Here is a 22,810-nt window from a genome sequence, read left to right on the forward strand (position 1 = left end):
TGGATTCTTCAGCCTGAGCTGCAGCTGGGCATTGTGGGAAGAAAGCAGACCAGTGCTGAGACTCATAAGCCAGTCGTGGAATCAGGGTTAGTGTAGCTGTTCAGGCTTTCCTCATGGCAGTGGGCTGTGGGAGCTGTTTAGACCAACTATATTATTATTAATTTTCATCAAGGAGAGGGGTTTGTTAGGCGACTGGTTACTTTACAAGCCAGATGGGAGTCAGTTTTGTGCTTACTAGTAACTTTGGTTTAATATTGTCATCCTAGTTTTTCTTGGCCTGCCCAGGGGAGACTGGAGACACCCAGTGCTGCCCGTAGCTCTTTTATTGTATTTTTATTGAGGTGAAATTCACATAACATAAAAGTAACCATTTTAAAATGAACACTTCAGTGATATTGGATACCTTCACCATACTGTGCAACCACCACCTCTATCTTGTCCAACACATTTCATCACCTTCCCCTAAACCCTGTAACTATTAAATTGTCACTTCCTGTTCCTTCCTAGCCAGTCCTTGGAAACCACCAACTTGCCTATCTCTAGGGACTGGCCTTTTGTGAATATTTCATACAAATGGAGTCATACAATATGTGACCTTTTTTGACCAGCTTCTTTCACTAGCATAATGCCTTTGAGGTTCATCCATATTGTGACAGGTTATCAGTACTTCATTCCTTTTTATGGCTGAGTAATGATCCATGTTGGAGAAGGAAATGGCAACCCACTCCAGTACTCTTGCCTGGAAAATCCCAGGGACGGGGGAGCCTGGTGGGCTGCATGCAGTCCATGAGGTCGCTAAGAGTTGGATGCGACTGAGCGACTTCACTTTCACTTTTCACTTTCACGCATTGGAGACGGAAATGGCAACCCACTCCAGTGTTCTTGCCTGGAGAATCCCAAGGACAGAGGAGCGTGGTAGGAGGCCGTCTCTGGGGTCACACAGAGTCGGACACAACTGAAGTGACTTAGCAGCAATGATCCATGTATATGTACCAGAATTTGCTTATCCATTCGTCTATTGATGAATGTTTCTGCATGTTTTAGCTACATTCTGTGCATAGTGCTGCTGTGAGCAGGAATGTACATGTATCTGAGTATCTGGTTTGAATTTGTTTGGATATATACCTGGGAGTGGAATGTAGGTATATTATTTGTACAAGTTTTTCCTTGCCTCAGTGCTGAGGGTGGTCACAGGGTAAGACAGCACAGCTCTGGTGAAGTTGAGGGGGGCTGACTTTACGGGGCTCCTAAATGGAGGGGCCTCAGTTAAGAGAATATTCCCATTTATCTCTGGTCCCCCTTCTCTGGACAGACTTTTGGGTGCAGGAAAGCCCTTGGACTGATCCTTTTGAAGTACACTGTCAAGGGCATTTTCTGGCCCTGCGCTGTGGAATTAGAGCTCTTTGAAAATCATAGCTGGAAAAGCTGGGGGAAAGTGAAGAAAGCGAGCCGAAATGTAATTTCCTCTTTAATACAAACTGTCATTTAATCTAATGTTATAGAAAATGATTAGATCTTAAAAACCTATAAATTATATTTGACAACTCTCCGGCCTGCCTCTGCTCTCGCTTGGCAATTAGACACCACAACAGTGGGCTGTGGCTGAGAGGAGCGCTCCTGGTGCCATTTGTTTATTGGCTCTTAATGAGAAGCGATTAATCTAAATCACCATAGGGGTGGATCCTTTGCAAGCTTTGGAATCTGAGGTGGCAGTTGGACCTTTTGACAAATGTGCTGCTTCATCCTTAACAACAACCTAAAGTTTGTGAGGGTGTGTGTGGTGCTTTCTTTCTTGGAGCTATGGGGAGAGAAAACACACACAAGCTCACTCACGTGCACACACATACACAGAGTAGCGGTCACTGGGGCAAAATATAAAACCACAACCTTTGGACATCTCCATCCTCTCTCCACTTCAGTTTTTCCTCTCTTGCTTTTACGCACTCTCCCCGACTGCAGCAGCTGGGTCTCCTCATTATGCTGTTACCTGGAAGACCCTCTTCTCTGTTTATTACTGTTATTGTGGCTCTCTCTCCCCTGCCTGTCTGGGGACTGCCCAGCACAGGATGATGGATCATTACAGAGAATACCTGCCTGGCAAAATTGCTGCCCTCCCTTCCTGCTTCATGTTGGGAAAGAGAGGAAACCCCACCAAACAACCCAACTCCCTGAAAACCCAAAAGGAAAAGAAAAATACATTCTGCCAAGGGCTCTTTTGTTTGGGAAGAAAGGGGTCAAATTTGCAACTGATGGGGTGGGAACCAAAGCGGGGCGGGGGTGGGGGGAGTTGGGGGTGGTGGTGGACAAAGGCCTAAGGAGTCTCTCCAGCTCTGATTCCTTTCTGCTCCTGTGTCGCACTCACTCTGTTCCCTCGCTGCGTCCTTTCGCTTTCCTTCACGTGTTACCAATACAGAACAGCAAGGACAGAGCTCTCAACTTGGGAAAGCAGGTTCTGAGTTTGAGCCCCGTTTTTACAGATGTGTGAACCAGATGTGACCTTGGGCAAGTTGCTCGTCACAGGCTCCTGGTTTCCTTGCCCCTAGAAAGGGACGTGGTTGGCCGCCTGGAAAAATCCCAATCCCTGGACTGTTTATATGTTAGGTTACATGATAAAGGGGGATTCAAATTGTAGGTGGAATTAAGGTCGTTCATCTGCTGCCCTTAAAAATTTGTACTGTCACTGTGGCTTTATTTCCCCTTCCTGTCTGGAAACTGCCTGACTTAGGATGGTGATGGTTACAGAGAGTACCTGCCTGGCTCAGTTGCCAGGGGAGCGCTCTGGAAAGGTCCTTAGAAGTGTGGACAAAGGCTGTCCCTGCCATATCAGTAAGTAAATGCGGTTGTGACCATCAAGCTGCTGCTGTCAACCCTGGCTGTGCACCCTGAAAAGATTCAGGCAGGAGAAAAAACAGGATACTGGCCCTGGAAAGGTAGGGTTCATCTCAAAGGAAGGATTTCAATGAGCCCAGACTATTGCATCTTCTCATATATAGAATAGCGCTAAATTCATTAAGGTGAGATGTTTGAGTTTTCTTTAATTAACAGTAGTCTTTTGATGTTCTAACTACCTGGTTTTGCTGCATAAACTGCTTTGCATCCTGGCTCCTGGCTTGCCTCTTTAGAGCCATCCCTCAGAGCTGTCTGAGAGAATGCGTCCTAGGCTTAAGTCCTCAGCAATTTCACTGAATAAAACAGAATTCTCAGCTTTTAGGTGGTGCTTTTTTTAGTTGATAGTTTGTAAGAGGGAAGAAGAGTCAGAGTGTTGTGATGTGAGAAAGACTGGACTGGCCATTGCTGGCTTTGTAGATGGAAGGGGGCTTTTAGACCAGGGTTGGGAGTAGTCTGTAAAAGCTGGACAAAACAAGGGAGAAGAGTCTTACCCTAAGCCTCCAGGAGAGAAGGCAGCCCTGCTGACACCTTGACTTTGGCCCAGTGAGACCCATTTTGGGCATCTGACATCCAGGACTGTTAGGTAATAAAATTACATATTTTTAAGCCATTAAGCTTGTGGTAATTTGTTTCCAGCCACAGGAAGCTAATAAAGTGGGTAACAATACCAGCCCTGCCTTCCTCAGGGAGCAGACTGAGGAGAAAACAGCTGTGGAAGGACTTGGCAAAATATAAAATGTGATGCCACTCAAAGGCCTCGATACGAACTCCACTTGAAGGTGAAGGAAGGCAGAGCAGATGTCTTGAGCTAGAGGTGGAAATCACAGATCGAGGCCTCCAGCTCCTTGCAGAGCCTGGTTCTTTTTCATTTTCACTCTTTCTGGAAGCTCAGTGTCTCTGGTCTGAGAGACTGGACTCAGTGCCACAGTTGCCTTTCTTAGGATGGTTCCTGCCCTGCTGAGGGACAGTGAGGTACCCACTAGCTGGGACAGACTGGCTTTTAGGTGGTCATTGGCCCCAAGGGCTGCTCTTCAGAAAGTCTCCTTGCTCCCTGTTGATCACATCCAGCAGTTAGCTGTTTGGGAGCCCGTCCTATCCCTCAGAAGCATAAATGGTGATGGGGGTGAGAGGTTGAGTTCTAACTCGTGTTCACATGCTTCTCATTCTTGTTGGGTAAAGAAATTAGCCTCCAATTAAAATAAATTAATTAATTTTTTAAAAAGGAGGTGCTTTCGGAATGGAGTGATTTGTTCCTGATGCTAATGAAGCTCTCCATAGCATAGTTTCTTCCAACTAGATCAGGACATAGGACATTTCCAGGCGTATTTATTCCCCTAATTGTTTTCCTTGGCATAAGCTAATACTTGTCTTGCCTCTTTTAACAAGAATAATTGTTCCCAAATTGCTAATCCCAGTAGGATTAAGTCCCTGAAAATTGCCTAGGTTTTGAAGGCTCCTCATAGGAAGAATTCAAGATCTGTTGGGAAAAATAGTTTAGCAGGTCTCCCTATTTTTTTTATAGTGTTCCCAGAATGAAATACTAAAGCTACCATACTAGATAAATACTGTATCAATGACAATCTGCAATTTTAAAATTAGTCATAATGAGTACTATGCAATTAATTTCCATTTACCATCCCTTGTGCCTTAGAGTGTTTTCAGAATCTTTCTCACCCATGGCTTCAACAAGATGCTTATACATTAGGTGTGTTTTGTGGTAGATGGTAGATAATATGCAGGCTGGTGAGCATATTTTCTTTATCTCTTCATATAGTCATTGCCTTTCTGATTTTAGGATTTTGAACAGTGATTCTTAACTCTGGGGCCCCACTGTGGTCCCAGATGTGCACAGTAGCAAGTTGGAGGCTTGAAACAATAACTAATGTGGATGATCTTAATTCAGCTAGTTGGATATTTCTCAGGATCTTCTGGTTATGATTGATGGCTGTGTAAACACTGTACCAATCCTTTGCCTTCTAACCTGTGTCTCAGCACCCTCCCTCTGATCTCAGGTGTGCGTGTCTGGTTTTGCATCTTTCTTTAGTGTTCCTAAGATGGAGAAAGACCAAACAAGCAGACCAAAGACCCTCAAATCAAACCATAACAAAACACTAAAACAGTTTGACAAAAGGAATGAAAATGACTTCCAACCCAATCTTACTGATTTCAGGTTTTTTTTTTTTTTTTTAATTGTGAAACTTCTTTTTTCTTCTCTTCCAGGGATAAAATTGCTTTCTTAAAAATATTGGAATTAAACATCTTGCAGAAAAATAACATGGCCATCAGTTTATTAACTAACATGGCCATCAATTTATTAACTGATCTGCATTAGACTTTGACAAGAGGAACCAGAGTAACAGATTACTGCCCTGAGAAATCGTTGCCGCAGGTGGGGCTGGGGTGGGGTGGGCTGCCAGCGGACAGTGCTCTCTGTAAAGATTTGCTGACTGCTCTTACTGAGATGAAGCCGGCTTCTCTGGCCAGGGCATTGGTGAATCACAAATCCAATGTAGTAAACATTTGGTCAAGCAAACTTAGAAACTCTTGAGTGACCTTCACTCACCACACATCAGATATTTATTATGTGCTTCCCTGAACCCCAGAAGGACCAGGACATGTGACATTCTCTGTCTTTCAGGAACTTAGCATCCAGATGGCACAGTGAGATGAATACAAGTGAAACAAAATTTAACAAAGTCAAAATACATGAATATATTTATAACTTTTCACATATTTTAAACATGAAGCCATAGTTCACTGTGACAATGAATTTGCCAGTGGAGTTGGTGGAAGGTAGAGATCATTCGCTGAAGCATTGGAGAAACTTCATGGAAGGGAGAGAGTTAAAATGGGCCTGGAAGGAAGGTATGGACGAGGGAAGATGCTGGGCTTTCTAGGTAAGGGAAGAACATTAGCAAAGACAGGAATGTTAGAGGAGTGGGATAGTGATTGGGGGAAAAAAAAAAACTTTTAGGGAATTCGTGGGTAGGGTTTATGGCTATGTTGTAGAGATCAAGCTTGAGAACAGCACAGGAACCCACTTATACGATGTCTGAGGTGCCAGACTTGATTTTCATGACCTGTTGAGGGGACTAGAATTTCTTATGGTGAGGAAATGCCATGGTCAGGATCAGAGCTGTGCTGGGGGGAGCCATCATGCAGTGCAAAGCAGGTGGATGGTTTAGAGCGCGGGTGGGGGCAGACACCAGGGATTCCTGCTCCAGGGAGGAGATCAACTCTCCGAGCTGGGAGGTGCTCTTGTTGCTTCTACAGTGAGGTACCGTCTCTACCTGACCTTCACCCGGGCCTGTTCTGCTCTCAGAACAGTGGTCACAGTATGCACACATATTTTTCCAGGTTCTCAGTTTTTCCAAGGGCAGACAATGGGTAGCATAACTCTGTTGGGATTCTTGAAAGGGTTAGTGGGAAAGAGTGAATGTGTGAGTGTGTGTATGTGTGTATGAATATCTGCATATGGGGAGGAGCATAGAAACATTTCATCATTATAAAGGTAATTGCAGAATATTAGAAAAAATAGGAAAGTATAAAGAAAAAAATGACTCATGATCATGCTGCACAGGAATAACTGCTGTTAAACATGCAGTGAGTTTTTCCTTCCAGTTCTTTTGTGCATATATATGGGCATGAGATAGAAACCATTTTTAACAAATTTGCGATTATGCCTCATATGTTTTCAGCCTGCTTTTCCTGCACTGCTTCCACATATGATTATTTTTCACATTTCATAAAACTATTTGAATTCATACTTAATAGCTGCATAATATTCCGTTGAGTGGATTTAGCCTACTTTAATTATTCTATCAGATATTTGAGTTGTTTCCAATGCTTTATTGTTATAAATAACACTGAGATGAACACACAGGTGCATAAGCCTTTTATTGGGTCCCTGATGGTTTCCTTGGACAGAGTCCTAGAAGAGAAATTATAGGGTCAAAATTATGAATATTTATGAGTCCTGTTCCCTCCTGCCACATTGCTTTTCAGAACAGTCATGCCAGTTTATATGTGCATCAGTGCTGCCTGCCTGCTTCACTCCTCTGCCTTTGCCGTGGTCACCAGCATCCCCCGCATTGCTAGATTCAGTGGTCAGTTCCCCAGATTTCATCCTACTGAACTGTCAGCTACATTTGACACAGGTGAACAACTCTCTTTTCAGATATACTTTCTTCCCTTGGTTTCAAGGTGTTGAGGACACAACACACTCTGGGTTCTCCTCTTTCACACACTCCATTTCTGGCCCCTCCTTATCTCTTTGACTCTTCCGAAGCATGCTAGAACCCAGTTCTCAGGCTCTTTTGTATCTTTATCATGTCTCCCTGGTGTCCAGATTCATATTTTTAAATGCTGTTCAAACACTGATGTCTCCTAAATTCTTATCTGCAGGCCAGCTCCATCTCCTGAAAATAAGCCTTGTATATCTACTGTCCCTTTGGATGGCTATTAAGCATCCAAAACCTAGCCTTTTCAAAATCATACTCCTTATTTCTACAGCCTGCAATCTACTCCCCCCATGAGCTTTCCTGTCTCATAAAGGCCAGTTCTGTTTTCCCACTTATTCAGACCAAAAATCTGCCTGATTATTTGAGTTATTTCTGATTTTTGATCATGATAAGCAACACAGAGATGAACATACAGGTATACAAGTATAAAGCTCTCTAATGCACTCTTCAGTTTCTCTTACTCCCCACAGCTCATCTGTAAGAGGACTTTTCCTTTATACCCACAGACGGACCACGTCTCAGTAACTGAGCTGGCCCTGTGTTGACAGACTCTCCCACTTGGATTCAGTGCCTCCTCCTGGTCTCTCTGATTCTTTCCTTGCTGTTCCCTGCCTCTCACAATGCTCTATTCAGCCATGGTGAAAGGATCAAAATACAAGCCGTAGGCTCCAGTGCCTAGCTGGAAGCCCACCGATGCTTTCCACATCACTGGGATAAAGCCAGGGTGCTTGTATCACTTACTGCCCCCCACGTTCAGCACTCTGCCGCCTTTGTTCTGTTCTAGCTCTCTGGACTCCTACATCCTTTCTGAAATGTCACCTTCTCAGTGAGGCTTTTCCTGACCCTGCTCTTCACGCTTCAGACCCCCACCCCCCTACTTCAGCACTTCCTGTCTCCTTTCCTGATTTATTTTACTCTAAAGTACTCATTACCATCTGATAAGCTATATATTTTACTTATTTATTTACTTATTTTCTGTTCTCCCCTCACTTGGATGCAAGCTTTCTGAGGGCAGGGTTTTCATTTGGTTTGATTACTGCTCTTATCCTGGACCTTATAGTAGAGCCTGGCATAAAGACTCTGGAAATAATGGTTGAATGAATAGTGTTTATGTCCGATTAGTTTTCAAGTTTTCTCAAACCATTGTTTCATCTCATTTCGTATCTAATTTCGTGTTTTAAATTGTGGTAAAATACACATACCACATAGTTTAACATAACTGTTTTAAAATGTGCATTTCAGAATTGTTAAGCACATCCACATTGCTGTGCGGTCAGTCTCCAGAGCGCTTTCTATCTGTAAAACTATGCGCATTAAACAACTCCTAATTTTCTGTTTCCCCCCAGCTCCTGGCTGTAATTTTTTTACTTTCTCTCTTTATAAATTTGACTAATGTAATTACTCTAGTGGAAATCATATAGTATTTGTCTTTTTATGACTGGTTTATTCTATTTAACATAATGTCTTTAAGTGTAATCCACATTGTAGCATGTGTCAGAATCCCCTTCCTACTTAAGACTGAATAATATTCCAATATAGATATATACTGCTGCTGCTAAGTCGCTTCAGTCGTGTCCGATTCTGTGTGACCCCATAGGCGGCAGCCCACTAGGCTCCGCCGTTGCTGGGATCCTCCAGGCAAGAACACTGTAGTGGGTTGCCATTTCCTTCTCCAATGCATGAAAGTGAAAAGTGAAAGTGAAGTCACTCAGTTGTGTCCAACTGTAAGTGATCCCATGGACTGCAGCCTACCAGGCTCCTCCGTCCATGGAATTTTCCAGGCAAGGGTACTGGAGTGGGGTGCCATTGCCTTCTCCAAGGTATATACTACATTTTGTTTATTCTTCCATCAGTAGACACGGGTTGCTTCCACATTTTGGCTGTGGTTAATAATAACAATATGAACATGGGTGTGCAAATATCTCTCCAAGATCTTGCCTTCAGTTCTTTAGGCTATATATCCAGAAGGAAAAGGCTGGATCATGTGTAATTCCATTTTTTATTTTTTGAGGAACTATGATACTGTTTTCCAGAGCAGTTATACCATTTTAAATTCCCATCAACAATGCACAAGGGTTCCAATTTCCCTAAATACTCATCAAAAATATATTTTGTATTTTTTGGGGGGAAAATGTTTATTGAAGTCCTTTGCTCATTTTTTAATTGAGTTATTTTTTATTGTTGTTGATTTTGTTATTTTTATATATTTTTTCCTGATTGACCTCAATGATTGTTGCTTTACTGGAGGTGCTTGAGTTAATTTCTGAAGGATAAGTACAAATATACTTAATATAATGGGTAGGGCTGAAAAGGTGGGGAGTCTAATCCTGGCAAAGAGAATGGCATGTATAAATGGTAATGAGTGAAAGGGACATGCACATAAGCATAAATATGCATTGATGTTCTATCTGAAGACTGTATATGTAGTTTACATATTTTCCGCTAAATAGGATATATATAATATACACATGCATATGTGTGTGTGTATATATGTGTGTGTGTATATATACACACACACATATATATATACATACATACACTTATAAATGCACAAACTTGGTAACAAGTCTTCTCAGTAGCAGCACTATTGACATTTTGGCCTAGGTAATTATTGGTTGTCCAGTGTTGTCCTGTGCGTTTTAATTATTTAGCAGCATACCTGGCCTCTACCCACTAAATGCCAGTTACTCTCTTCCCTACCCCGCAGTTTTAACAATTAAAACGTCTCCAGGGATGGGAAATGGATGAAATAAGCGAAGGGGATCAGAGGTACAAAGTTCCAGCTATAAAATGATAAGTTATGGAGGAGGTGAAGTGCACATGAGGATCGTTGTCAGTAATATTCTAATAGCTTTGTATGGTAACAGGTTGGTATCTGGTCTTACTGACGCAATTTCAGAATGTATAAAAATATAAATCACCATGTTCTACACTTGAAACTAATATAATATTGTATGTTAATTTTGATTTACATGAAAAAAATGTTTCCATGCATTGTTGAATATCCCCTGGGGGCAACCCCTTTTCCTGCCAGCTATAACGTCTGCTATAAGGGGAAATGTTAGAGAGGTAAATAGATAGAGGGTGGTGGGGGTGGATACTGGTAGTATATTGTTATGTTGTGATTAAGAGCCTTATCTGTAACAGGCTCTATTTGTGTGTAAACCAATATTCAACAACATATTGATTATGTCAGTAGGTTTAGGGGGTCAGCCTAAAGAATGTCTCTTATACTCTTTGTGAGCTTGTATTGATATTATTGTTGTTTCTTACTGAGCTCCTGAGAGTCTCCCATTAGGACTCAATTATACAGTAAATTATAGCATTTCTCCTTTTCTATTCAGAGGAAGTCTGCTTACTCCTATTCAGAGACTGTTTTCAAAGCATTGAACTACAATTTGTTTCCTTTGCATTTCTGGAAACTCTGGCAGAGTGAGAGGCTGAGAAACCTATAGCTTTCATCCCATTTTGTAGACCATACACAGGAGGAACAGAGTATGGCAACTGAATAAAGTGAACATATTCATTAATTTTATAATTTGAGTGCTTTAAGACTTACCCAGCAGCAGGAAGGTAGGCATTCTAGAAAGATTTCTGGGGAGAATTTTATCATTTCCAGTACTGATTTTGATTGACTTAGACACAAACAAACTTTCTAGGCTTTTGAAAATCTGTTAGTGAAGCAAAATCTCTGCCTGATTCATGACTTCCACCTGTGTCCCTTGTAATTTGCAACCCAGCATTAAAAGTAGGGCCACTATTATTCAACTTTACCAGGTATTTCCTACTAAAAGATAAAAGGACCATATGTATATTGATAAACTCTAAAGCTTGTTCATCTCTAATCTGAGGTACAACCCATGTACAGGGAATAATCCAATTCAAAGAGATAGGTTGTATGAGGTTCTTACTCCTAAGGAATGTTTAGTTATGTTCTTACCTTTAAGGTATGTTTACTTCCTTCATGGGCCAGAGCCTCCCACTGAGGAGACGAGAGTGGTCATTCAAAGTGCAATTGTGTTTACTGAGTTGACAATTACTTACTGATTGTTCATTTTGGTGGTGTTTTATATTTGCTAATAGAGTGTGCTTTTCTTAAAATGTTGCCAGGAATGTAAAATGCATGTAAAATAAGTGTAAAATGTAGTTTTGTTTCCCCCCCCATCTTTCACATTTTTTAAAAAAATTGTGATAATGCACAATGTGAGATTTATCCTCTTATCAAACTCTTCCAATTGTGCATTGCAGTATTGTTAACTCCAGGTACGATGCTGTTCAGCAGATCTCTAGAACTTGGTTATCTTGCAGGCCTAAAACTTTATGCTCATTGAACAGCATTTCCCCTGTACCTATATCCCCACCACCCATCCCTTAGGTTTTTATCAACAAAATTCTGGAACGAGGGGTGTCGTGACAGAGGCAAATAATACCTAAATCTCCAACCTGTGTGGCATTACTTCTGCCTTTGCTGCTGCTGCTGCTAAGTCGCTTCAGTCGTGTCCGACTCTGTGCGACCCCATAGACGGCAGCCCACCAGGCTCCCCCGTCCCTGGGATTCTCCAGGTGAGAATACTGGAGTGGGTTGCCATTTCCTTCTCCAATGTATGAAAGTGAAAAGTGAAAGTGAAGTTGCTCAGCCGTGTCTGACTCTTCACTACCCCATGGACTGCAGCCTACCAGGCTCCTCTGCCATGTGATTTTCCAGGCAAGAGTACTAGAGTGGGGTGCCATTGCCTTCTCCGACTTCTGCCTTTAGTTATGTTCTTATTCTGGGTAATTTATAGATAAACATTTATGTTTATTTAGCAGTTGTGGCCCTATGCTAAACTCTTTAATCATTATTTCATTTAATCCTTTCAATACCATGGTGAGTTAAACATGATTATTATCAGTATTTTTCTTAGATGAGCTAACTGATTGGAAAAACTGGGTAATATCCTCACTTTTACACATAAAGTAGCAGACTGGAGATGTAAACCCAGGACAGCTGCCCCAGAGCCTATAGCATTGATAACTCTGTTCATGTTTTAAAGACCCCCTTCTCTTCCAGCATATGTGTATAACCAATACATATCTTGTATCAGGACAAGCTGGAAAAAGAATCGAAGCCAAACTGGAGCAAAATCTCTAGTGGGAACTCTTTCCTGCTCATTCTATCAAAATCATATAAATACAGAATTCACAGATGTCTGAACCTGTATTGCCATAGGCTTTCTACATATACACCTACAATTATGGGTTCAAAGGCAAGGTTTGTAAATTTCTTTGTAGGATGAAACTCTCATAACTATGCCAAGAGTCACATGCCTATATCACAAATTTAGTCCACAGAGGATATTTAATGTGAGTATAATGTTTTTGGTAACAATCTCATTTTAAACATTTGAAGGAAATGTGTGCACTCTCTATGTTGACAAAGTACTTACTGCTTCTTGTCTTGCTTTATCTGCTTTGCTCACTTAGTTTACCTGCTTTGTCCTTGTAGGCTTTTCTTTACCTTTGAAATCCCTGCTTCCCAGTAACAGTTTGGGTGGACGTGGAGTGATTTTCATTATATATGTAGGTATAGAAGTTGTTATGTAGAGTCATACAAAATATACATATTTTACTCTGAGGCTTAACTTCTACTGAGGCTTTGCTTTCTGATTCCATTTATGTTAATATTATGGTTCCTTCTTTTTCTTTTTTTTCACTTTTTCTTTTTCAAGCACTAACATTCTATTGTCCCTTTGGATTCCTATTCATTTAATTCTTCATGTCCTCTTGACCAAAGTTGAATGAGTCAGAGGAGGAAAGGGGCTTTCCTGAAACTGCTTTTTTTGTGTGTAGATTTCTTGTTGTTGTTGTTTAGTTATGAAGTCATGTCCAACTCTTTTGTGACCCCATGGACTGTAGCCCTCCAGGTTTCTCTGTCCATGGGATTTCCCAGGCAAGAATACTGGAGTAGGTTGCCATTCCCTTCTCCAGGGTATTCCTGACCCAAGAACTGAACCCACATCTTTTTTATTGCAGGCGGATTCTTTACCAGTGAACCAGTTTCTTAAAGATGCTTAAAAAAAGACTAAAAAGCTGCTTCTCTGACTTCCCCTTGTCCCTTGGTAAAGATGACAAAGTGCTTTTCCGGGTGTAGCAAAGCATTAGCATTAGTATGTGCGTATGTGACTCAAGGTGGTGACGTTTGAGTCTGTTAGAGGGGGTAATAGGCAAGTTACTTTCCTCCTCTGAGCCTGTTTCCTTACCTGTAAAACACAAATAATGACCCATCACATAATTTGTTTGAGGTTTTGATAAAATATCCTGCAAAGTACCCAGCGTAGGTCAGAAATCTAAAACATATAGGTTTCTACATCCCTCCTTCCATTCTTCTCAGACACTAAATTTAATATAGACACTGCCAGTGATATCAAAGTATATAAAAGGATTTCAGAGAAAGATTGCAATAAAAATGTACTCTTGCCAAAAAGGGTCCCCTAAAACCAGCTCACAATGTCAGTGCACCTTATATATAATTGCTTTTCTGTACATGTGTATGCATAAATGTGCCACAGAGGCGTACGTGTAAGCATATGTGTGTACACATACATGTAACGTTTGTGTTGTGCGCAGATTAATGTGCTTTGTGTATGCAAGTGTGGAGTGTGTGTACAGGAAGAAACAGGGCTAGAGGAAGAGAGTACATTGCACTAGATATTTGATGGTAACCCTTACTGTAACTCATGGTATATAAAATAAAGTTCATTTATGATGTTGGTCTTATCTTCTAATTAAAATCATGGGCATGAAACTTCTTTATACCTGCATAAAAGAAGCAGTTTAATTTCTCTGCACCAGGGGAGAAATGATTTCGTTGCCTGTTATGTAGCCCATCAGTACTTGGTGAGAAGTGAGGGAGAGTAGTTAGGAAAGCCTCATTCTTTCCCAGCATATTTGTCCTCACAGTCTTCAAGGAGCGTGGATGCATCCTCTGAGGTTTTTTCAAGGTCAGCAGGGGTGCTTTTCCAGTAGTCCTTACCCTTCACAGTGCCAAGGGAGGAGACAGTTATTCTGTCTACGAATCTAAGAGCTTTCGTCCTAGATTATTCACACATGAATTAAAAAAAAAAAAAAGAAACTAGACTACCTATACTGCATCTATTTCTCAAAAATTTCCTGATAACTAGTAATAACTTACCTCAATGAAGCCAAAGCAAATATTTGAGAAAAAGAAAGTAAGCTTGTCTTGGAAGTTATACAGGAACAAAAAAGGAAAATGGCTATGAATCTTAGCAGTTAAAGGCATTGAATTTGTGTAAAGCTTACTTTATAATACTGATATATACTATTGGTAAAATTTTAAAACTCTACTCTTTAAGAGTTTCATTTTAGAAGCATATGGAAGTGTTTCTTGGACTTTACTTGGTACTTTGGACCCCACGGTACATACTGTGTGTAGCTGTAACCCTAACAGCTAGTGGCAGTACCGCCCAAGACAGGACGAATTATGAGAGGAAATAAACTCATTTGCTCATTAAGTCACTTAACAAACATTAGGAACTCAAGGAAGTTGGGTTGAGCTGGATGATAAAGGTCAAAAGAGCTGTGCTAATGATGGAGCGAAACAAACACAAGGGGCAGGTTATGTCAACCCATTTGAAGAATTTTAGGGTGTAGGAAAATCAAAGATAAGTCACTGAATGGTTTTAGATTATTCTGGCCACAGTATACAAAGGGAATTGGAGGAATACTGGTTGAATCTGTGAGATGGACTAGGGGTATCTTACAGGAATCCAATACAGAAATGGTCACATTTCAGACTAACAGAACCACAATGGGCAGGGAGAGAATGGATCTGATTTTAGAGTTAATTAGTAGGTAAAACATGCAGAGCTTAGAGACTAATTAATTATAGGAGGTGAATGAGAAAGCAGAGTTAGGGATGAACCCCGGGCATTTAGCTTCACATGGGTGGCTGGTGGAAACCCTCACTGAACCAGGAAACACTAGGGGTGGGGACAGGGGCTTGGATGAGGTATCCTGGGACATGCTGAGTTTTAGGTCTTGTGGGATATTCAAACTGAAGAAAGTGCCAGAACACTTAGTGTTCAAGTCTGAAACTGAGAGGAGACCTTAGATTAACTTGTAATTTATGAAGTGTCGCCAGAAAAGTGGTAACAAAAAAATAAATACAAATGAGAGTGGAAGAGGTCACTGAGGAACAATGTATCTAGTGAAAAGAGAAGGTCAAAACTGAGGGTTGAGCAATGGTTATACTCTAAGGATAATCACAGGAAGTTAAGTAATCAAAAGAGGTAGAAAGGAAAACCAAGATAAGTATGGTGTTACAGAAGCCCCTGGAATAAAATGCTTCCAGAAGGATGGAGTTGTCAGTGGCCACAAAGACTGCAAAGGGTTTAACTAAGGGAAAGATAGGTCTGAGTGTCTACTGGATTTAAATACTGAAATGTCACTCACACATTTAGTGAGACCAATGCCACTGAGGTCCTATGAATAGAAGACTTTTGACTCCTGAGAGGTTGATAGTAACCATAGCTATCACTTGTCACGAATATGCATTATGCCAAGCATTCAAAGCCAGTTCTGGTATCATCAGACTCAGTTATTGTTGAGGAAACCGAGGCCTCTAGAAGTTAAGTAATGCTCCAAGGTGACAGTATACAGAGAAGTGTTGAGACCTGGACTTGCTGTCTCAGATGTCTGTTCACTACACCACTCTATGCATTCGGCTTGGGAAGGACAGACTTTCTTGAGCATCAGTATTTGTCAAAAATGGCCTTCAGGGATAAGTGCTTTGGAAAACAACTAGAGCAAAGGGATCATGAAACCACCTAAATCAATTAAATCTCTAAAACTGTTCAGAAGGAACAAAACAGTGGGATCTTTTTCATGACTTAAAAGCAAGAGAGTGATGGAGAGTGATGTGGAGAATTGACAGAGGGAAGACGAAAAGACAGAGGTGTGATGATCCCAAGGTCAAGGGACAGAGGACCATAAGAATAAACTTCCAATATGTACAAGTATAAATATCAAAAATGAAAGTATTTAGAAGATGGACATCAGAAAAATGAAGCCTCATTTGTATGCAGACCTAACCTTGCACAGTATTTTAGCTCAATTCACCAATAAAGGACTGAATCAGGAAAAAAAAATACCAGTATTTCATCTAGAGACCCAGATGCCCTTTTCTGTGCTGTGATATATAAGTAGAAATGACTTTATATTTATGCTTTAATTTCTTGTATTTATTCTCTGCTACTGACTCTGTCTATATTTTCTTCTCTTTCCTTTCTTTAGATCATGCTTCTTAGTGATCCTGAGATAGAGAGCAGCATATTGATCAGCTCAGATGAAGGGGCAACCTATCAGAAATACCGGCTCACCTTCTACATCCAGAGTCTGCTCTTTCACCCCAAGCAGGAGGACTGGGTACTGGCCTACAGTTTGGATCAAAAGGTGAACACATTCTGTTTTCATTCACATCCTGTCACCCAGGTACCACCCGTGAAAAGCACTTGCCTATTTACTCAGTCCATATACACGAGGGTATTCAATGACATTGCATTGTTCCAACTACATTGATTGTGTCTGCAGCATCTAACTTTCCTTTCTGGTCTTTAATATAAAAATATGCAGGCGGGTATATTTCATTAATGACAATGCCATTTGTCATTTCACAGGTTTAAGATGGTTTTTTGTGTGATTTTACTCATTTAACCTTTAAAACAAACCCTGTGCTATAAATGGGAAATGTATATTCAAAATAATTTTATGGAGACTGAAGTAAGCAAAGGTGCAGAAAAGCCAAGGTACTTGTTCCAAACCACTCACCTGGTAGCTAGAGGAGTCAGAACTTGGAAGCTTATTGTCAGACTTCAAGTCTAGGCATATTCTATCACACCATGCTGCCTTGAATTGGAATATGCCATTGTTCTCAGTTTAGCAAAGGGAGGAAAGCCTCAAACATGTCCATCTCATTGTTTTCTAAAAGTACATTCAAGATAGAGTACCTCAATGAGTCCTCTCCTTTGAGCTTCAGATCCATACCTCCATCCAGCTGTGTACTTGACTTGTCTACTATATGTCTCAGAAGCCTTTCAATTCAACATATTCCAAAGATGAACTCTTGATCTTCCCACATCTAAGCTGGTTCTCTTCCAGTATTCCCTAATTGTATTCATTCAGGTGCAAAAGTCAGAAACCTAGGAGGTAGCCCTGATAGTTCTCACAGTATGTGTTCATCCTGTAACTTGAACTATGTATTTCCCAAATGTAGATCTTTTGATTTCATGCCTTTGTTTAAATTCCTTCTGCATCTTCTCTTTGCTCACAGATTAGTCCAAAGTCCTCAGTAGGCTGCAATAGCACCCGCTTGGTCTGGTCCCTCCTTCTCTCTTCTAACTCACTGTTAGTACTTCAGTGACCATCTTCAGTCCCTCCCCACAGCTGTCTCCCTTGCTCTCTTTCCTGGGCCTGGGATCTTCCATACAGTAAACCTCTTCACTATCAGATCTCAGACATCACTTCCGCAGGACATCATCCCTAAGCTCCCTGACAAAGTTAAATCCCTCTTGATGTTCTTTCTTACAAGGCTATGCACACTTCCCTTCAGAGTACCTGTCATGGTTGAGATTTTCCTGTTGATTGATGTGCACTTGGCATCATTTGCATTTCTCTCTAGATTGCAAGTTCCAGGACAGCAGGGTTGTGTCTACTTTTACTCACTGTTGTAGCACCAGTCTCTAGGATGGTGCCTGCCATTTAATAATGATCAGTAAATATTTGCTATATTTGAAAGTTTGGACTTCCATGGGCGCTCAGACAGTAAAGAATCAGCCTGCAATGCGGGAGACCTGGGTTCGATCCCTGGGTTGGGAAGAGCCTTGGAGGAGGGCATGGCAACCCACTCCAGTATTCTTGCCTGGAGAATCCCCTATGGACAGAGGAGCCTGGAGAGCTACAGTCCATGGGATCGCAAAGAATCAGACACAACTGAGCTACTAAGCACAGCACAAATATTTGTTAAGCAAATGAATTAGTGGATGGATGCATTGCTATGGTAATGAGCCCTTTATAGTTGATCAATTTATATCTATGAGAAGAGAATTTAGATTGTTCTTTGTATTTCCTGCTTTTTCCAGAACCTTAGTACAGTGTGTGATGGCAAACTATTATGTCACAATGTTGTGGAATCAATCAGTGAAAGGGGATGGATGCTTACAAGTACTGTCTTACATAGAGTTGTCTACAGAATAATGTTGTTAAAATAGCTTCTTGTCTCTGTTCTCTCAAGTCCTGAAACAGTTGCTCCTCACTATATGTTTGAATCTGTAATTTGTAAATGTGAGTGTGTGTGTATGAGGTGTCAGCACCTTTAAACAATAGTTTCAACATAACCTTTATATCTCTCATTAATAGAGCCTCAAGGTGGGCATCAGGTGCTAAATGCAGTCCCCTAAGGACACCCGCATGACATTTGCAGAGCAAAAACCATTGCAAATACATTTCTTTCATGGCATCAGGTGGATATTGTATGAAAGACTTAGCCAAATGTCAGATAGTCTCTGTTTAAATGCTTAGTATAGCCAGGAATTTTGAATATGTGTTGAAAAAAATAAATCATTTAGATGTTACTAAATGGCTGTATGATAATTTATTTAGATGAAACTCAGAACTCTTAAACCATGTTTTTATTTATGCAGAGACAAGCTAGGTTAGACCAGCTAGGCAGCAGACATCTCATGCCAAGAGGTTGATAAACCAAATGCAATATAGAAGTATTCCTTTTCTGCAGCTCCACAGCACTGAGAACATCTACAGCATTGCTCGTGAAGTACCCTTACAGATAGAATGCATTCAAGATAGTTTCTGACTCGATGGTTGCTTTTTCACCTGGTGAAAATCTTTGCAAATGTGGCAGTGGGCACTGATGGATTTTCCTAACCACACTGAACATTTCTGGGTGCATTCTTCCTTAAGTTCTCTTTCTTGTTGACATCTTTTGTGTGAAGTGGCTGAATGTTCTTTAGGCCCATAAAGTTTCTAACTGGTGCCCTGACACTCTTAAATAAATGGTGTGAGAAGGCTGATGATGCCCCCGGCAACATTTGTAGAGATGCCATAAAACATCATCCAGGCATTCAGGTTACAGCAGAGTTTTTCTTTATTTGGGGGTAATTTATTGGTTTAGAGTCAAGGAGAGGGATGCTTTGGAGCAGCAAATGAAGATGCAAGGGTAGCCGAGACTGATATACAGATGTCTCGTTTCGGACTGCAGCCTTCTCTGACATGCATGCATTGAGGCGCGGGCTTCTTCCAAAGAGAATGAAAAGTGCTTGTATTAAGGTAACTGCAGCATCAAAGGGAGATGTTTGTGGTGAGGAGAGAATCGATGTTTCCATTATTGTGCCTTTGATGAAATGCACTAGCAATTTCTTTGGAATCTGTAAGGCTATCTCTTTACCTTGTATGTATTACAAAAGACCTAATTGAATGATATTTTAAAAGGACAATATCCAATTGCTCTACCTTCCAAATTGCTACCCCAAAGCTGCAGGAAACTTGCCAGGAGCTCTCACTCAATAAAGGCACTGCTGGAGAATTAAGGAAATACCTTCTGGATAGAACAAAATTCTGTCTAGAAATTGAGAGTGCACATAATCTTGTGTTCATTGAGATATTGGCTGGCAGCTTGTGAATCCCCTGGGAAACTTGGCTACCTTGTGCTGGTCAGGGCCAGGTTGGTGGTGAAAGAGAGCCAAGCCTTCCAACTTCCAAAGCGATGAAAGGGCGTGGAGGTAGGGCAAATGCACCTTGCACTTGACCCTGTGGGAGGATCATGCCTCTCCAATTCTGATGCGTCCCAGTCTCACAGAGTCTTTCTGTGTCCTTCTCAGTGCGATGTGGGCCTTTGATCAAGTCCTGTTCTGGCTATACTGTGGGTCCTATTACCTCCTATGCCAGCTCCCCTCTGCCTTACAGATTCTCCTGCCATCTTGCATTTTAACATTAACTGACTCAGTAAAGATGAAATTCTTTCTTGTGTACAAGAATCTTAGAGATGTTTTTATAAGAATCTTGGTGGTTTAAAAAAAGCACAGCAGAAATAATGTTATGGTTGACCAAATTGGAAATAATGGAAGAAAAGCTACTCCTCTCCTCTCAGAACCAAAGCTCTAGAACATCTTAGGGCAGCTGCGTATTTACCAGTTATTTAGAAGGCAGGATTCTCTTTTGCCTCCATCAGACTGTCTCCTTGCTAACGACTGAAACAACTCACTTTGTGATATTTTGAATTAGCTGGAGGGCTCAATAATCTTACTGAAACCGAGAAGTTTTGAAAAGATTTTGGGATCGGTTTTGAGGACATTGCAGTACTTTAAAAAGTTAGGTGTTATTCTCATAGTTACAGAAAGCTGATGTTTAAAAACAATCCCTCATTTTGACAAGGAACTCAGTATAGTTTTTCGAATGGGCACATGCTCATGTATTCACAGATGCATGCAACGTGGACACAGAGATGCAGAGCTGATAATAGCTGTTTTCCTGCATGAGAGGTGGGATTGCAGGGCTCTCTGTTATCATTTGTCTTCTTGGCAAAATGAAACTTTAGCACACCTAGCTGGCTTTGGCCATCAGAAATGAGAATCTCAATGGGATTTCAGACATGATTGTTTTTCAGACGCTTCTGGGCTAGACTAGTCTAGAATTGCCTGAAATTTCAATGTAAAAGCCACTTTCTGAAACACTGGCACACATAATGAAGGGTTGCTATGTGGTAATTTGGAGGGAGGGGGGTGTGCAGCTATGGGTGTCTTGTTTTTATTGCTGGCCATCCACCAAGCTCAGTAGCAGCTGACAGAGTGACAAGCTGGTTAAGAAACTGATGCCGTCTTGGGAATTGTTGTTTAGTTGCTACGTCATGTCTGACTCTTTTGTGACCCCATGAACTGTGTAGTTCACCAGGCTCCTCTGGGCATGGTCACTGGCCAAACAGGGTCTGCAGTGGAGGGGGTGGGCTGCCACAGTGAGCAGGACACCAGTGAGTTAGGGTGTATCTAGTGTGTAGAAGGCCTGAAAACTCAAAGGGAAGTTTAAATTTGTACTTCTGGAATGCTGGTACAAATGAAGACATTTCTTTCATTTATATTCTCATGAAAACCCTCTGATTAGAAATGTAATTGTGCTCAGAGCCTTCAGGATTAGCAGGAGATGGGAATTTTCCTCAGCAGCCTTGACAGAAAGGCTTCATGGCTCCCCAGCTGGTGAGGACGGGGCTGTGGGGAATTACCTTGGGCTGGCTGTGGTGTTGAAGCCTATTCCCTGTGGAATAAGACTGGGACAAAAGGTATGTTTTATTTAGAGAGAGACACTGCGTTTTCATCGGGTCCTCTTTCATGCCTATAAAATCACTTGTGTAACACTGAAGAGGAGAACGGAAAATCCATAGCCCCACTCACCTAGGGGGAGCCCACACCGCTCTCACAGATGTCTCATCCATACAATAGAAATATGCTGTCTCCATCACCATAGAAACACCAGTTTCCAGGAGGCCACTTTCCTGAAGGTGAACACAGAAACAGTGGACTGAGAGAGAATAGCCCTATTTTGTATTAAAAAAGATGGCACAACCACCATGTTATTCAAATGCTAGCATTAACCTATTTGAGCTGAGTTCTGAATGACAAAACTGATTTAATGCACAATATTAACTTGCATTCAGTGAGGGTGGTGCAGTGAGAATCTCTAGTCTTCGCAACATTGCTCTAAGGATGCTGGCTCAAAGGAACAGACTTCAGCAAAAGTCTTTATCTTCCCAAGCCTGCCTTTTCTATACCATGTCCCAGACTTCAGGTCCCTGCCTCTACCTTCTAGGTGTCCCTTTTGGTAACCTGACACCTTTCGGTCAGGAAAAGAACATTTGCTAAAATAATTAATGGAAGATGCAGCATATATATGTATTAAGAAGGGTATACAGGTATTTCTTCTCAACAACACCTTTCCTGAAGCAGTTATGCTCTCATGATAGAAATTCAGGTGTGGTAATCCTTTGGTGAAAGAGGTGACTATAGGAATAGGAATAGGAAGAGGTGGGCAAGGGCTCGTGTGATGCAGCCTCTTCTGGTTGCATGTAAGCTTCTCTGTGTTCCTCCACCCCTTCCTGTGTGGAGTGACCTTACCTTCACATACGTGCTGGTCGTTTGTGCTCACACTGCTGCCCAGTGCCCCTAACTCTCATCCCTTTGCCTAATTCTGACCCTAGGTTTCCAGTTTTCCAGTTGAATCTAGGAGTTCTTCTGCTTATTCCTTCCTTGGCAAGCCTCTCTGGGCTTATGATCTGGCTGATCTAACATGGCCAAATCTCCTATCCTTCCTCCATTCTCTGCCTCTACCATGACCCACCCCTCTGGTACCTGACCTTTTAAAGTCAGGGTCAGTCTTTAAATGTTTTAAATCAAAGTATAATGTATATACAGAAAAGTACACATATCATGAGCTCAATGAATTTTCATAAACTGAATGTACCTATGGAACCAGCACCCTGATCAAGAAGCAAAACATGATTGGAATCCCAGCAGCATCTCTCTTATGTACTTTTTCAGTTATTACCTTCCGCCCCAAGTCCAGCTGCTATCAGTAGGGTCCTTACCTTCCATCCCAAGTCCAGCTGCTATCAGTAGGGTCGT

The 22,810-nt window shown here is 41.4% G+C and overlaps 1 protein-coding gene across 2 annotated transcripts in view; it reads left to right on the plus strand.

Annotated features, from left to right (window-relative positions):
• Positions 1-22,810, plus strand: part of SORCS3 (sortilin related VPS10 domain containing receptor 3) — a 647,321-nt gene that overhangs the window by 321,371 nt on the left and 303,140 nt on the right. For both annotated transcript variants that reach the window (XM_061403393.1, XM_061403394.1), the window contains exon 4: positions 16,422-16,580. In XM_061403393.1, the coding sequence (XP_061259377.1) occupies positions 16,422-16,580 (159 nt within the window). The remainder of the gene's footprint in view (positions 1-16,421; positions 16,581-22,810) is intronic.

Source organism: Bos javanicus, chromosome 26 (genome assembly GCF_032452875.1).
Source record: "Bos javanicus breed banteng chromosome 26, ARS-OSU_banteng_1.0, whole genome shotgun sequence".
Lineage (NCBI taxonomy): Eukaryota > Metazoa > Chordata > Mammalia > Artiodactyla > Bovidae > Bos > Bos javanicus.